Source organism: Dromaius novaehollandiae, chromosome 15 (genome assembly GCF_036370855.1).
Source record: "Dromaius novaehollandiae isolate bDroNov1 chromosome 15, bDroNov1.hap1, whole genome shotgun sequence".
In the NCBI taxonomy this organism is placed as follows: Eukaryota; Metazoa; Chordata; class Aves; order Casuariiformes; family Dromaiidae; genus Dromaius; species Dromaius novaehollandiae.
The window spans coordinates 566,495-584,556 of NC_088112.1; the positions used below are offsets into that span (position 1 = coordinate 566,495).

Below are 18,062 nucleotides of genomic sequence, written 5' to 3' on the forward strand. Positions count from 1 at the left end.
AAGATTTGTCCCCAACCTGACTGTTGCCATCAGGAATTACTATCTGAAGTTAGTTGGGGTGTAGATTTGGTTAGCTGGCTTGTTAATGAGAGGCACCACTTTTGCTTGAAATACTATTGCAGAGAGGATATAGCCATTCCAGTTCCTAATTTCATCAATATGTGTGCTCTGAGTGGTTTTCAGTGTGGTCATCTGCTATTTGAGCTACTGATGGGCTGTGTGGAATAACATACTTGCTCATTGAGGCTAACAAGCTCTATGAGATTTTCTTTTTATTTATATAATAATATTATAAGGTATATAATGTACTTGCTAATTTCTCACAATTTTATGGTAGAAAAATATCTATTGCAATTATTTTCCATTTGTATTTTGGGGGGTGTGATCCTGTTTCAATGAATTCTAAAGGAAGTATGTGTAAGTTTTTAAGCAACATTACATTTAGTTGTATTGAATTTCTCTCTGTAATAGACGTGCCATTAGCAATGGTAATTTAAACCAATAATTTAAACCGTCTGTTATGTTGGTTAAATTTCTGACTAAGTAACTTTCATTGTTTTTATGCAGTTTCCCCTTAGATCAACACAACTTTCAGCAAAATAGCTCATGTAATATGAAAAGCTTGGGTTTGAATACACACACAAGCAAACTACCTAGTGAGGATAGTCCATAACATTTTTCCCTGCCACTAATCAGCATGAGCAAATTATTACTCTGCTTGACACCTCATCTCTAAAATGCGATGGTGATGTTGATCTTCTATATAATGGGGGTTTTAAACTATTTGTGGGATTTTTTTTTCCTTTCCGAGACTGAAAGAAGAATTGGTTTCATTACCAATGAAATGAATTTTTGCTATAGGTATGGACAGAGCCTTATAAAGCATACAACCAGTTAGCAGACTTGTCAGCTGTCCTTGCCTGTTGAGGGCAGTTTTAGCCCATTCCAGCTGTGACAAGTCATTCCTCATGCTGATCTCCATAGTTAAATTTGTTTTTGTTTCATTCTATAGTTTTGTTTACTTTGCTTCTCCTTGATAATTTAGCACTGCTCCTCAGGTCATTGGTATGGATGATGTTCTATTACCTAAGTCATGAACCCGGGTCCATATAGTGGGTGCTGCAAAAATATGTAATAATAGAAGATTATTAAAATGAAGAGCTGACACTCTTGTATAAGACAGTAAATAAGTGAGTATAAAGTCAGAAAATAAAATAAGGTGGCCGTTTTGTAATTTTTCCAACATTTTTCTTTTCTGAAAAAATAGTACAGAAAAATACTGCAACTGTGGATGATTGCATAAAACCTAGTTTCCCATACTTAAGTTCAATGTTGGTTTTGAGGAGCACAGATTTAGGGAATCTCTGATACATTCAAGTTCAATTGACAGTGCCTCTGATTTTATTTTTCCTTTTTTTTTCACTTTCAGCTAGTAGGATTGCCAACATTGCCTTCCTATTGGACTCTTGGATTTCAGCTTAGTCGCTATAATTACGGATCTCTTGACGAGGTGAAAGCTGTCGTAGAGAGAAACAGAGCAATTGGACTACCTTATGTAAGTAAAGCTTCTGATAGTGAAGGCAGAACAACTGAGGAGAAATTATCATAAGATTCTGATTTTATTTACTTTACCTTCAGCTGGTTCATTTCAAGTTGGTTCAAGTTAGTAAAAACTGCTGATAAAAGAACTTTTATAGACTTCCAGTGTTAAGTTCTTTATGTTTTTGAATGTTGGGCCAACTATCAGAATGCAGGAGATTGAGGGTTTTCCTTTTTAAGTACAGTAGTTTTTACTGGCTATATAGCTATCTATATAAAATGATGAATTATTTTTTTTTTGTAAACAATTTTGTTTTTTTGTAACAATTCTGTGGAAGTAATTTTCTTGTTACAGTTTCCAACTATATACATTTATTTTCTAATCTGCTACCTAACCTCCTAAATTGTTTTTCACCTGTGTTCTGTGGAAATGGTGATTATAGAACTATGGTTTACTTCTTAACTGGTGGGAAGGGGTAAATTCCAATTAGATTTTTAAAATTGGATTTTTTAATCTGTCACATTAAATTAATCTTTTAGCTTAAAATCACATAAATTTGCAATTTGAAAGGGGCTGAAAAGAACTGGGGAGAAGGAAAAGATATCTGAAGAAATCATTGTTCTGCAGTGATATCTCCTGCTAGGGAGATCTGGTAACCTACAGCATTTTCCTCTTTATGGTAATGGTAGCTCTTTAGAGACATAAGCATCTCTTCCAGAGAGAAGCAGTATTCACAGCCGGGTTGCCAAGTAAGAAGCTTTATAAAGGGAAATGCAGAACATAAACCCAACTTGTGGGCTCTGAACTGCCATTCAAAGGAGTTTCTCTCTAACAGTTATATAAAGAGCCTAGGTAGAAAACCTCCCAATTTTGAAATGAAGTCAGTGCCTAAAATTCAACTCTGAGAGTACCACTCCATAGAATTCCTTAATTTTAAGCTAGACCTTTAGAAGAAAGGTTTGACTTTAAGAGTATAGGCATAAAAAGACATGCATTACAATTCAATGGGATGGCAGTTGTTAGATGATAGCCAGAATTCATTCTCCGGAGACTGAAGAACTAAAATGAGAATAAATGTTGAGTTACATTAGACCTGGAAGAAATTATTAAATGTAGGGAATACTTACTTTTGTCAAATTTGACTTTCATTAGACATGGCTGTGAACTTTCTGTGATTGTGTAATAACATTGGACTTTACAAAAACTCATCCACTGCATTTTTGATACATTAAAAAATGGGTGATTATTTTGTTTCTTGAAGACTATTTGTGCTCGTCTGCTCACCTTCATTTGACTTTTACAACATTTATCTGAAGCAAGATTGACAACTGTGTATTTATCTGCATTAGCAAATAGTGCAGACCAATAAGAGCAGGTACATAGAGCAAAATGGTTGGTGCTGTGGAACTGCAATCCACATTATTCACATTTCTTTAGGCTAGTACTAATCTGGTCCTGTGAATCACTGAGGTCAAACCGTTGCAAGCAAATTAATTTTATGCTCTCAGAAGCTCTAGAAAGTTAGGAGAGCTTAGGGAGCTGGGGGGTTTTCTGATGTAGTGACAAAACAAGATTTGTGGATAACAGTTCTAAAACACTTAGACACCTACATACTGCTGACTGTGGTTAGGATATAGCATCAGGTGCATTTCTGAAAACTTTAATCTAATTCTAGCACATAGAGGACGTATGCCATAGTCAGGGCGCCCACAACGTTGGCTGATCTTGCCCTGTTGACAAGAGCAGACCCCCAATAAATTAATCCTCATACTTAATGTTTCAAAACAGCTCTGCAGCGTATGTTGCTAAGCATTTTCCGTCATCTCTCGGAGTTGTTCTGTCTTGTCCTGCCAAGATGGCTGTTCTTGTTTTCCATCCTTGAAATTTGTATTTGCTTAGTTCTCCATGTACTTCTTGAGCTCTTCCAACTACAGTTCATAGTTTGCATGATCTCCTGTCTGAAATAATGAATATTTTCACACTACTCGTAATGATCCTAATGCCATACTGTCTGTCTATCTGCAATACAGTCACAAAAATAAGTGCACTTCAGAGTGAATGGGAATTATCAGAAGAAAACTATGTTGGAGCAATATGTAAAACACTTAAGCGTTGCTTCTAATGTTCACATATAATGACATTCTCTTTCAGGATGTTCAGTACACAGATATTGACTATATGGAAGCAAGAAAAGATTTTACATATGACAAAGTGAACTTTAAAGATCTTCCTAGTTTTAGAACTTACATGCATAACTATGGACAAAAATATGTTATCATACTGGTAAGAATTTATCTATTTCTTTTTCCATTTTAAATAATATCATCATAATTATTTATTATTATGCTTAGCATACTTCTGTGTAATTATTACATGTATTGCCTGTCTCATGTTCAATAATAATTGGTGGAGTTCCTCTCCCGCTCCCCTTGCCTGGTCCCCTTGCCCACTCCCCTTTCTTTCTCTCTTTTAGGATCCTGCTATTAGCACAGAGGCTCTAGCTGATGGTACTCCCTACGAAGCCTATGTCAGGGGAGAAAGCAAGAAAGTCTGGATTAATGAATCAGATGGAGTAACACAACTAGTTGGAGAGGTAATTGGATTTTTATGAAGTTGATAATCTGTTGGCACTACATGTCATTTAATTTGGGTCAGGGTGAGATACGTTCAATTTTTTTGATATGATATGTTTCAGTATTTCTTGTGTTTTAGTAAATCTTTTACATTAAGTAAAAAGGAAAACAGATATTTTAAAGGCTCAGGAGACACTTTGGCAGCCAACTTCTGTTTATTTTCAACAGTGATTGGAGAACCAATTCCCAGTTTGTGCTTTGAAAATTTCCTTATAATACTTTACAAATTAAGCTGCTCATTGGGACTCATATAATTGAAAAATAATTTTGACTTCATATTGACTTCTCAGTTGAAAATTCAGAAGACATTAACAAGGTCATACTCTTTGTTCATTCTTGCTGAGTGTAAGTTATTATCACTCCTGAAAATTTATATATATGTATATATCTTCTATATTAACACTGTCCTGAAAAATTTGTAATATAAAGTCTTAATATCAAATGTTTATCCAAAAGAATAATTCAAATAAATCTGAATGTGAGTATTTTAATCTTTCTCTAATGTAATCAACAGTTTAATCAATTATTTCCCTTTGAATATTGTAGGTGTGGCCAGGAAGAACTGTATTTCCAGATTTCACCAATCCAGACTGCACCAGCTGGTGGGTAGAAGAATGCAGAATATTTTATAATGAAGTGCCATATGATGGGATCTGGATTGTAAGTAATTCAGAACTTTCATGTTTTGCAGAAATAGGTTAATGACAAGTAAGGTTTATGGCTAGATGCTTTGTTTAAATCTGCATTGAATTTGAAGAGATATTTGTTATTAATAACCTGAAATCAATGTGGCATATGTCTATCTTTTCTGTAACATTGAACATACTGCATGGAATCCTTGTCTTTCTGGTGTCAAAGAAATCTTGCCTTTTGCTGGAAGTGGCATTTACCCAGTGCATTTGACAGTATTCTACAGGTGTATGTGAAGAAACCTAATTTGTCTAACATCTGACTATGAGACAAATATGCAGAAGGACAGCATGTAAAATTGTGGGCCACTAACCAGATTGAGGCCCCATTTCAAAGCTATAGTTCCTACACTGGGTTTTACTTTTAATAAGCAGTATGTGTAAGTAAAAGTTATTTCCCCTCAAGAGAAAAACATTACATCATTTGTAGAACCTTGACAGAGTAAACTCATTTTTCTGAGTCCAGAATTAAGTCCAGAATCCTTTATAATGCAGAATCAGGGAAGAGTTTGCTCAAGTCTAGGGAGGTTGATAGGACTGAGTATGGGTTGTATTCAAGGCCTGTACCAATGAACAGTGACCCAGCAAAGCTATACATACATACACAGGTTTCAGTACGTGAGTTCTCCAACTTGGTTGAAGTTCTACCATCTTCATTTCCTCCAAAATGGTCTTTTTGACATTCAAAAGGATGTTCTTATCTTTTCTTTGATTATTTTGTACAACAGTGTCCTGGCTTCTGGTCAAGTAGTTCAACAGCTTATAATTATTATTCTTATTGTGCCCTCAGTCATACCTGCTGCCTACAAACCTGTGGTATGGTAAAATAATGGTAAGACCAGTCAAGCCACTATTTAAAAGAGAAGATCCATTTATTCAAACGTGTTCTCTTCAGCCAGAGTCATTCTTATAAGAGAGTACGTTCTTACAGAAACATTAAGCTTCTTAATTAATGCTCCTCATTCCTTTCTGATAACAAATTGTCACTAAGAATATTTCAGACAGTCCTAGAAGTATTGCATTTATGAATAAACACTATAGCAATGATTTTATATTTGGGTTTGCAATTTAAATTTGATATTTTATTTGAAATTTGAATTTGATTCATTAACCACGTCACTTAAATGAGTGTACTATTTGTGGATGTTCACTGACATCTAACATACTTCAGCTGATGAACCACTGATAAAGGCAAATGATAGCACCCTCCTACAGTCAGAATGACAATATTTGGAAACCTGTACACATACTAAGTAAATGTGTCCTGAACAGGTACTGAAAGATTAAAATGAATATAGTCTATACGTCTATTCTCCAAATAGCCCATGGATTTTCAAATTAGTACATTTGCAGTTAGTATTCCAAGTTAAGATTTGGAAAAGTCAGGCTCCCTAAATATTTCCTTCCATCAAATGATTAACATACAGTCCAGCACAATTGTTTGTAGGCATAATTCATAGAACTTAAGTAAGGTCAAGGGCCATATTGATTCTACCAAATCAATCTTTTACAGGAATATGCTGTAGTAAAGCTTTTCAGAGATAGATACCTAAGGGAGATCTGTTCTTAAGCTTCTTAATCCCCATATTAGCTCCTGAACAGGGGGTTAACCTCTTTTGGGAAGATACAGAGCAGCTAAAACCCATTTTTACTTCTGAAATATTTATAGATACTCAATAGCCTTAAAAATAGGTTAAGATTACGTTTAGGTGCTTAGATAAGGATTCAGAAACTAAACATGCTTTGGAAATGCCTATCTATATTTACACTTGTTAAAGGTTCTAAGTGTGTTTCTATAATGCCCTGTCTTTGTGCTGGACTAATACAAGCTGTAATGCTAAAACCTAAGTTTGAAGGACTATACAGCTTTAAGTATGATAACTTCGTTTTTCTCCTTATGTTGTGGCTGAAAGTACAGAATAGCCTTTGACTCAGGAAATCAGGATATCTAAAATATGCTTAAGTATAAAATAGATTTGTATACCATTCTTGTCTGCTGATAGTTTCTGATCCCCTAAGAAACTTACTGTTTTCATCACAATGAACTCACATCGCAATGACTCTAAACTTACGTCTGGAATTTAAAATTCTGGGAATGGTCTTGTGGCTAGTCTCACACAAAGCAAAAAGAAGGTAGAGGCTTTGAATAAGAGAGGATAAAGCTGTATTTCAGCTTGAGAAGCTAAATTCCATTTGATTTATGCTGAAACAATTTGGGGCATGGAGGCAGTGTACTGTGTAACTATATTGCATAGTTCAGAAGTATTGCTCTTCCATTGCATAAATGTAGTTTAGGGTAGGTTTCACCCAATCATTCCCCACAGTCCTGTGGGGATGGTTCACTGCTTTCTGAGCTCTGCTTCCTTGGTGTGCTGGCTTCTAGTAATGGCTAATCACATGGTTGAGAGGAAAAAAATTATGCTTAGTAAGAGGAGGTCGGTTGCAATCCCTCCTCAGCATAGCTGGAGAGCTGAATGCCTTTTGGCAGCTCCTGACTGTGGGAGGAACTGCATCCTTCTGCAGTCTAGGACTTCATCTTAGCTTAGGAATATCGTCACTTCTTTAAACAGAAATGGTAATGGAGACCTGCAATATTAAAGAAGGATAATTATATCCTGCATGTCAGGCATCTAAGGGCATCTAAAAGCTTCAGATCCACAGATAGTCAACAGTCATCTGAGGTGTCCCAACTCATACTGCTCACTCACAAAAAATCTGTCCAGCATTTAGACTCATATTAAAGCAAGACTCAGCCAGTTCAGTATCTCAGTTATATCATCATACCTAATTATATACTAGTTCTAATTAACTATTCCTTAAAGGATCAGAGGAATAAAGCATAAGAATTTTCTTAGGAAAACATACTTGAGGAAACATTAGCATAGTCTATGCTTATTTTTTTCAGGATATGAATGAAGTAGCCAACTTTGTTCAAGGCTCAAAGGATGGTTGTGAGCAGAATGACTTAAACTATCCTCCTTTTACACCCTGTAAGTCCATCTTCTTCAACTGGGAAGCAAAGAAATCAAAATGTTTCTGAATTACTGTGCTATCAGCTACAAGGGTACGAAGAGATTTTATTATTGGTTTTATGGATGGTTTTTGAACATTATTATTGACAGAAAATGCAAATATACTTAAGCCCAGGTCAAAGGTTCTGTTTATATAATTCATGAGAAAAAAATTTTTTTTCCCTTTCCAAATCATTACTGAATTTTGTTGTTGCCTTAATTGAACCTAATAACAGTATTAATTTTCTTTTAACTTCAGGTGGAATTCAAATGCTTTATTAAGTAATATTTTGAGTGATCATTGCCAGTACATTGTCAGATCAAGTGATTTAGATATTTGGGATGCAGTTATGCAGTCCTTCTTTGCATGGGTGAACCAGTGTCTGCATGAGAAGTCTAGATGGCATGAAGTTGAATTACGTTGAGCTACATTAATTACTTAGTGTATCATTTTAGTGACAAACTTTGTAAGTGAAAATGTCATTCCCTCTGACCTCAGACATAGATGCAGGGTTCAAATGAAATTTAAACCTTTCCCTCTGCACCAGATTTAAACTTTATAGTGTTCCCATTTCAGTATTTAAGGTGAAAGAATAGGGAAGGCGTACCTTTTGGTAGACTAAAAGATAAAACTTTAAATAATGCATATTTTATCATCTCTTTGCTTCCATGCTCATGATAAAGACCCCAGCGAGCTTCATTTGTGCAAAGATTTACTAAAAGGGGTGACAGAAAGCATTGGCATTGAAGGGAGCCTGTGATTACTATTTAATCGCACTTAAACACAGATAGACTCTATGAGTTAATTGTTATATGTTCTGGACAAATTGAAGCATGTTATACATCAGTCTGCTAAATTCCACTCGGTTAATAAAGTTGCATTCGTGCAAGTTCTGGCAGCACTGGGTGAATTCTTTTGCTATTTGTGTATCTATTTATGTATTGATTGCCACGAAATATGGGAAGCTTCAAGGCAGAAAGCTCCTTAGTTAAAGCAAAGATGAATAAAACCAGCCAAGTTTAGAACATTACATGATACAGATGAGTGGTTATTGTTTTGCCCTTGCAGTACTGGGGTTAATACAAACACTAAACAGAAAAAAAAGACCTAAATATGATGTATGTGCATGAAGGAAAAGAATGGAAATACTCAGAAGCAACGTGCACTTCAGAACTGTTATCTGTATTCTTTTATCAAAGGTATTCTTGATGGACTCCTGTATTCCAAGACTCTTTGTATGGATGCAGTGCAGATGTGGGGGAGACAGTATGATGTTCACAGCCTGTTTGGGTATTCTATGATCTTATCAACAAAACAGTAAGGAATGCTTCCTAATATCTGTACAAAAAAAGGTAGAGTAGTGTATGGCCTGCTTTCTGAGATACTTTTGAGTGAGTGGTTTCACTTCCAAAGGAACTCGATTTTGGGAGAGTACGAATTTTTGGGCCTCTGGAAAATCAGTCTTTCCATAATTGACTACATCTCCCATCCTACAATGATGTGCCAGATTTCTGTGACCTTATTATGTGCAGAGTTCAAATACTACCAAATTTGGTGGGCAAAAACTTACAGAAAAGTTCTTTAAGGTTAATATAAGGCACTTAGCTATAACACACGTAGTTAAATGTAAGAGAAACTGTGTCTTTGACTTGTTATCGTAAAATAACAAATATAAACTTGCCTTATACAGAACTACCCAGCTCCATGTCTTTTTTATTCTTTGCATAATTCCAATTTTTTTCTTATTTTCAGAGCCATTGACTCTTTGTTTCCTGGAAAACGAAGCTTGCTTCTCTCAAGGTCTACTTTTGCAGGATCAGGAAAGTATTCAGGACACTGGTTGGGAGATAATGCAGCAACATGGGATCACATAAAATGGGCAATACCTGGAATGCTGGAATTTAACCTCTTTGGAATTCCTTACGTACGATACAGTAATCTGTGATTTCTTTTCAAAACAAACACTTTAGAAATGCTCTGTAAATCTGTAATACCTGATTATCTAATCAAAACTGCCTGTATAAACATCTTCTCTTTTAAGCTGTAAATGAATCCCCTTAGGAGTCTGATTTAAATGTTTTGTTCCTGGTAATAATTGATTTTAGCATTTTCTTGTCTTGATTATGTAGGTGCATGGTTATCAAATATATTATTTGTTTCAATCCACCTTCTACCTCTGCAACTTTTTTATTCATCTTCAAATGCAATAGGAGCACCTATTTATTAATGAAATGCCCATATTACTTTTCATGATTTGGTATTATGTGGCTTTTGGACTGCTTTGCTAATGTATGCATATTAGCACCAAACAGGAAGGTAAATATTTGGCAGAAAGAGAACAATGATCAGTGTTAGCGAGTAGTTAACTTAATTTTCTGTACTACCTATACTTGAATTAGAACAATTCAGTTCGTGTAGCTGGTGGCCTGTAAACCTGTTTGCAGACCTCTATTTGACTTTATTGAAAAATAGGTATTTACCTAGCTAGTTATGCTTCAAATAATGTCTTAGAAACTTTAGTAATTCTGGAGCTGAATCAGAGCAAAATACAGTGGGCAAATTTAGGTGTGGATGAGAGATTTGAAAGAAGACAGATTTTACATAGAATTGCTCTATCACCCTGGCTAGCAATTAGAGATGAATTAGTAAATCTCTGAAAATCACTACTTGAAGATTTTTTTTGTAGAGATTAGAGGTGCAATGTGCTGTACTTCTTATGTATTCTGTTTGTATTTTAAGATTGGAGCAGACATTTGTGGGTTTCTTGATGACACCACAGAAGAACTTTGCACACGATGGATGCAAGTAGGAGCATTTTATCCATTTTCCAGGAATCACAATGGTGAATTATACATAGTAAGTTGTACATTCTCTTACCTACTTTTGTGTTACACTACCACATTTCCACACACTATCACACTTCCATTATTATTTTATCACTAATAATTAGATAGCTGTTTAGTTTAAAATTGATACAACCTTAAACTCTCGTTATGAAATTCTGGTTCCAAAAGGTTTAGCTTCATGGGGCTAATTATATGCACTTGGGTGTACATTCATTGGTCAGCAAGTTTTATCGCTATCGGTCATATCTACAATGAAGGGCACTTGCTGTGACCCATCATCCTGACTCTTGGGAGCACCCCCTAGTTACATCCAGAATGCATGTGGGCAAGGAAGGGCCTGCAGTGCAAAGCAACCCTCTCTTGGACTGGTTTACTGGAGGACCAGAACCTCAGGTCACACTCTACAAGGCAGACACTTTGCAGAGGTACACCATTGAATTGCAGTGTCTTTGAAGCAGCATCCAGCTTCTGCGTATCTGATGTACAGTGTTTTCCAAATTCCCTCTGCATAAAACAATCATAATATATTATTTATTTTCAGCCTCAAGATCCTGCTGTGTTTGGAGCTGACTCGGTTGTGGTGAAATCATCAAAGCATTACTTGAACATACGCTATACTTTGCTGCCTTACCTGTATACACTCTTTTACAAAGCTCATACTCATGGAGACACAGTTGTACGACCAGTTCTGCATGAGTGAGTTTACTAACCAGACTTCATGCTACATCTACTAGGAAGAAAGAATTGGGGCAGGCTGAATGCTCTTAGGGACTTTCTAAACACATGTATAATTTGTAAAAGACAGTGCACATTGCAATATGTATAGACAACTTCTAAATTCATGAAATACCACTTTGAAGTAATCCGAAGAGTAATTAAAAGCCATCTATAATTTCTGCATACACAAATATATTATTTTCAATTACTCTAAAAGCCATTACAAAGTGTCATAGGCAGTTAATGAAATTATTCTCACTATGTTAATGGAATTATTCTCACCAGTTAATGAAATTATTCTCACAACATTTCAGAATTTTTGTTTCCTTGCCTGGCAGCTCTTGAATAAAGCTCTATCAAATTCTAACGAGAACATCCACACACAGAAACACTTATGCATATGTATAATCAATATTAACTAAACTAATAATCCTGTAAATTTACCTTCTAAATTTCATATTGTCTCAGATGAAAATAATATTGTGATGTTGTGATGATTTTTCAATAGTGATTCTAGACAATCGGTAACTTGAAATATTACAACCACTCATGATAATATAATTAGTAAATACAATTAATGTTGTTATTTTCCCATTTGTCTAGGTTCTATTCTGATGAAGCAACATGGAGTATTGATAAGCAGTTCTTATGGGGTCCTGGGCTACTTATTACACCTGTACTTGACCCAGTACGTTTCACTGCCTTGCCATCTACTTCCTAATGAATTTAAAGGGAACAGGGACACTTTGAGTCACTATTCCGGTTCTTTTTTCTTACAGGGAATTCCAGACTAAAATCCCCAACAACTAAAATTTCTTGACCCTCTATTCCTATCATTCTTTTATTCCTTTGCTTAGAAACTACCTTCTAATTTTCAGCCAGTTCGGTCTTGTGAAAATATTATTCAGCTTGAAAGTTAGGTTTGCCCTACTCACTACATGTCATCCTGAAGTCATGCTCTGTCTCTTTTTTTAAGCTGAAAAGAAAAATACTTCCCTCTACTTCCCAGATGAATCTAGTAAATTTGCTCTGATGCTATTCTAATCTGAACTGCATGGAAAAAACAAAACTAGAAAAGCTTTAACGATGCTTGTGAATATCCTGTGAGACAGTGTGTTTGAAGTGCCGTGACTCCGGGTCACATACAATGAGCTATCTTATTGTGGAGCTGTGAGTCTTGACCAGAACTGTAAACAGTAATCCAAAAGAGACTGCAGGGGCCCTTGTTCATTATCATTAATATAGCTATGTCTCTAGTGGAAATATCTCCTGATAAAACTTAGATAAATCCATTTTTCGTGGATACAGAATATAAACAATATGGTTGTCCTGAGACTCCTAATAAGCCTAGGGTTTTTTTTGTTTTTCTTCATTTGTTGCTTCCAGCAAGAGAGCCCACAACTCAGAACATATTTTTATCACTGCCTAAATGGAAAATCTTATATGTTGTGCTATTAAATCCCACTTCTATTTTCCAGTCCTCTAGCGAATCTAATTCTTCTCTTAGGAAATTTTCTTACTGTGAACCTTATTACAATTTTGCAAATTTTGTCTTAGTAGATTAACTTGCCTTCAAATATGAAAGTTGTTTCTTCTTTTGCCTTTTAGGGCGTGGACGTAGTGCAAGCCTATATTCCTGATGCAGTGTGGTATGATTATGATACAGTAAGTATGTACATAGGGTAATATGGTGTGGCTTTCTAAATTTTTCTGGATGAAATAGTATTGTCAGCCCTGCTCCAGGGATAGAGATTTAAAGGAAAGCCTGTAGGAAGGAAATAGTGAGAGAAGGGAGTGAGGGAATTGAAGCCCCATGAAAAGGATCGACAGATGTGGACAGAATACTGAAGATACAAAAACAGACTGAATGAAAACTTACGCAAAGATCATGTTTGAAATAGTGAAGTATAATATTAATAATAATGCATGAAATGGTTTGCAAATATCTTTTACTAATCTCATTTCTGCAAGTAAGTTTCCCCCACTGCTGGGATGATCATTTTTATGAGTGAAAAGGGGCATTGTTCACTTCAAATGCTTAAAATTAAATACTGAGAGGTGTTGATTTATAACATGATAGCATATTAACCTTTGGCTGTTTTATTTTTGCAACCATTGGCAGTTTTATGGGTATTTGCATAATTTAAAATTTTTTACTAAAAGGAAGAATTAAGTTCAAACTCAGGCTTTAAGACAGCATTCATATCACTGAGTATTGCAACATACTGATTTGCTTTTATGTCCCTGTTAATAAGGGAGGAAAAATCTCATGGAGAAAACAATGGATTGATATGTACCTACCAGTGGACAAACTGGGACTTCATTTGAGAGGAGGCTATGTTTTCCCTTTTCAACAACCAGATATCACAACAGTTGCAAGGTAAGTTTTAAGACTGAATGCATTTTTGACTAGAGTAGTGTGAAATATGATCTCAAGAATGGGCTCAGGACTGTCAGTTTGCAGATAAGTTGCAGCCTATTGTATTGAGTATTTGCACATTGAAATTTGGGAATAACTGTCAGTCACAGCACACTTAAACAACTTACTGCATATTTAGTGATTAACTACAGATTTTTTTGTGTAGCATTTTGTAAACTTATCATGTATTTTAATCCATTTACATGAAAATTAATGGACATGAAAATCTTGAGCAACCAAGGACTAATATAAGACCATTCTCAAAGTTCTACAAGCCTATTTATATTTTTAATATTAATATTAAAGATGAAGTAAGACTCTCTGGATATTTATTATACATCTAAGATGAATACTTTTTTTCACAGCCGTAAGAATCATATGGGACTTATAATTGCACTGGATGACAATAATGAAGCTTCTGGGGAGTTATTCTGGGATGATGGAGAATCGACAGGTGAGCAGAATAAATAACTAGGATAGCTGAAATATTAATATTTACAGATTTTCTTCTTCTCACTGATTTTACAGAACAAGAATAAGTCAGTGTGAATGTTGATTTTAATATGCAACAAGCTATTATCATTTTTTTCATCATTTGTAGGTGGAAAAATAATGGTTCTTACTTCACTCCCATTTTTTCGCCTGTTTGGGCTTCACAATAGTCTTAAATATGTAAAGGTTTGATGCATTAGCATGCCGACTGTTAAACCACACTGTTGAGATTGATCTATATTCTTGTATGTATTCAAGTCAGCTTCAATGAGTATAAGAAGGCACCTAAACTGTGTTTAGCAGTAAGATTCAGTAGAAGATGGAAAAACAATTACTTTTCAAAGTATAGTTTACAGTCACACAAAGTGTTTTCACGAACAGGAGACTTCCCGCACATCTCTCTACCGGCTTATACTCTACACCAAATAGAAAACTAATGAATCTTCAACTCTGAGCTTTAAAAATAATATGGAAAAACATGATTTCAGAACAATTTAAAAATATGAATACCCAGGATCCATTCAACTCAAGATTTGAACTGGCAGAATGTTAAATATAAAAACTGATTTTCCTGCTTTGAAAAATAATCAGAATTTATTATTTTATTGCAGTTTATGCAGCATCTGTTCAGTGGAGTAGCAATCTTGATGGCAGTTTCTGAATGCAAATATAATAATGATAATAATAATTAGCAATATACTGGTCTCTAACTGTAGCACTGTCCTGTTTTCAATGCCTTTGATTCTATAAATCTGTTAAAATTTCTTTCTCCACATTTTAGGTACTGTTGACAGTAAAACATACATTGCTTATGAGTTTAAAGTTTCCAATGTAAGTATTTTTTTTTTAAGGATCTTACTTTCATTTTCTGTTTTAATCAATAATATCTTCTAAGGGTATCCTTTTTTCCCCCCCTCCCACAGTATTCACTCAGAAATATTTCATTTAGTCTACGAGGTATCATTTTCAAAATATTGTCATCTGATTGAGGGGTAAATCTTATATTTACATTTTGTTCTCCTAATTACTTTTAGTATCTAAAGAATCCCTACTTCCTGTCACATAGTAAACTTAGCAGGAAAGTTTATGGAGCAAGATAACTGTAAAACATCAGTGGCAGTTAAAACAGAGTGTGAAAGGAGATTAATGTATTGTTTGTGATTCTAAAAAGTTGTAAAACTCAAAAAATAAACCCTGTATATTGTAAAACTTAGCTACATTTCTTCCAGTGAGTGAGAGGAAAATGTTTGAACCTGAGGAATCCACTTCATTAATTTTATTTATTTATGTATTTTTTAATAGGAATTACCTCTGTTTAGCAAGGTAAAGTCTGGATAGCTTTTCTATTCCATATTGCTTGGAGATTTCATATTATAAGGATTCCAAATAGTATGATATTTATTTTTTGTATTAAAATACTATCTGCTGAAATTATTCTTTCCCTTGCCATGTTGAAACACCAGGACAACAATTCAGATAGAATGCACAGGAACATGGAAAGGGAAGCACGGGAATAGAACAAATTCGTAATTTTTATTTTTCTTAATTAATATATCTGGTAATACTCTGGATATGAAATCTCACTTAATATCAGAGCTTGTGACTGTTGGAACTGAATCATCTGTTGTCTGTAATGGTGCTGAAGGTTTACTGTGAATGAAAGCTAATGTAAATTCTTGCATAGACAGCAGTAAGGAAGATACATAATGGCATATATGACAGCGATAGTACAGATCAAATGACTGGACTCTTAATCCAGTGTTGTCCAAAGTAATCGAACAGGGCCTAGCTTTTCTATATAATGAACACTGAATGTAGTCTTTCAGTCATAAGATCCAGCAAAATTAGCAATCTCTCACTAGCAAGATTCCACCAAAGTAGAGGTATGTTGCCCTATCACAGACACCTGTTATCTTTTTATTTCTGAAACCAAAACGGAAGCTGAAATACAAGTATGAAGCATATTATATAGAAGGTAGAAAACATTTTTTAGCTTTTAAGTGATAATAACAAAAAAGACAACAATTAATGCACTGAGGAAAAGGCTTACTTTATACTGCACTGTCAAGAATTATTTAGGAAAATTAAATGTAACTCAAAATTAAACTGGGAATTTTTTTGACAATATAATGTGATTGTTTTATTATTTCTCAGAATGTTCTACAAATGAATGTTATAAACAACAATTACAATGACCCAAACAACTTGAAGTTTGAAGAAATCAGAATTTTGGGATTGGTCCAGGAACCAACAAGTGTTACTGTATCTGAAAACAATGTCGTGCAAAGTTCTTCACATAATATCACCTATTATCCTACAGATAAGGTAGATAATAATAAAAAAACTAGAACTAAATAGCTTTGGAGTTGTACCACCTTTATTTTACATATTGCAAAGGATAGTATTCAGTACTATTGTAGATTCCACAGAATATGCTATCTATTTTATTACAGAACAGAAGTGCAATTACATTAAACTCAACTATATGGAAAGTGAATCTCTGTTTTGCTCTCAGACACTCTATGCAACAGAAAGTTTAGTTATACAGTTATTCATGTAGGTACATTTGACTTATAAGGAGAGGAATAGCTTTCTTAGGTGAAATAATATTTACATTTTTAATGATTCTTTGAGCAATGATTATAAAACAAAAAGAAGTATGGTTTTGACACTTCATTCATCATTTTCGACAGCATTTCTCAGAGGACCAATACAGAGAGGCAGCAATGCAGTAAATGAATGTGCTAGGCATGCAAGCACAATGCTGCTAGTAGGGAGTTTTCATGAAAATGTTTTACCAGCTTAAAAACAGTGCTGACATTGGTTTGAACCTGCATTGTACACTATAATTATTTTGAGGTTTGAGTTGCCCGTTATCTCAGTTACTCAAACAGAATGAAAGTATTTTAACTTTTCCTGACCACTTACACTGAAATTTAAAAAGGCTAAGGAGCTGTGCACTTATCTTCATTCCTTGTGTGCTTCCATAGGACATACAGGATCAGCTCTTTTTTCAGATCTTACGTGCATGAATTTCAGGTGCATGCATTTGTAAAAATAATATATTTAATGCTGCAGGACAGACAGATTTTTGTGAGTTGTTGAGCAGGACAACTTACTGTTTCTGATGCTCTGCACTTCTACAGGCTGAAAAAAAAGATTGACTTGAAGTAGAATTTAATAACTGTTTATTGTTTAATATGTATAGGTTGCTTATATAAGAGGACTTCAGCTTGAACTCGGAAAATCATACTCATTACAATGGACTCTGGAAGTCAGTGTCAACGAAAGATATGATTGCTATCCCAATCAAGATGCAACAAAAGAAAAATGTGAACAGCTTGGCTGCGTCTGGGATGTAAGGAAAAATGATTTGTCTAAACCAAATGAGAAAGATCATTTTAAGAATCATAACTTTCTTTTTGTATTTGTTACAGTGAAAAAGGTAGTCTGGCAGACTGTGGTACGTTCATCAGCCCACTTGTACTAGTAGATTTTCTTTACTTCATTGAAACTAGGACCATTTTTAACACCCTGAAGTCTTTCAAAGTGTATTAAAAATAGAGGGGGAAAATAGTATTTTTTGAAAGATGATACCAACTAATATAAGAGTTGTAAAAAGTGGAATAGGCTTGAGATCAACATCTTCATGCAACTCTTCTTAACTGCAGCTATGACCTGCAACTCTTTGTCTTTGTTTTTATTTTGCCTTTG

The 18,062-nt window shown here is 34.7% G+C and overlaps 1 protein-coding gene across 1 annotated transcript in view; it reads left to right on the forward strand.

The window, feature by feature from the left end:
- The window catches only part of LOC112986300 (maltase-glucoamylase-like), a 56,224-nt gene that overhangs the window by 14,184 nt on the left and 23,978 nt on the right, over positions 1–18,062 (forward strand). Inside the window, exons 10-25 of the mRNA XM_026105504.2 lie at positions 1,430–1,555; positions 3,692–3,823; positions 4,014–4,133; positions 4,720–4,833; positions 7,768–7,852; positions 9,074–9,191; positions 9,627–9,798; positions 10,614–10,730; positions 11,262–11,416; positions 12,041–12,125; positions 13,046–13,102; positions 13,693–13,817; positions 14,222–14,310; positions 15,130–15,179; positions 16,503–16,673; positions 17,557–17,706. Of these exons, the coding sequence (XP_025961289.1) occupies positions 1,430–1,555; positions 3,692–3,823; positions 4,014–4,133; positions 4,720–4,833; positions 7,768–7,852; positions 9,074–9,191; positions 9,627–9,798; positions 10,614–10,730; positions 11,262–11,416; positions 12,041–12,125; positions 13,046–13,102; positions 13,693–13,817; positions 14,222–14,310; positions 15,130–15,179; positions 16,503–16,673; positions 17,557–17,706 (1,866 nt within the window). The remainder of the gene's footprint in view (positions 1–1,429; positions 1,556–3,691; positions 3,824–4,013; positions 4,134–4,719; positions 4,834–7,767; positions 7,853–9,073; positions 9,192–9,626; positions 9,799–10,613; positions 10,731–11,261; positions 11,417–12,040; positions 12,126–13,045; positions 13,103–13,692; positions 13,818–14,221; positions 14,311–15,129; positions 15,180–16,502; positions 16,674–17,556; positions 17,707–18,062) is intronic.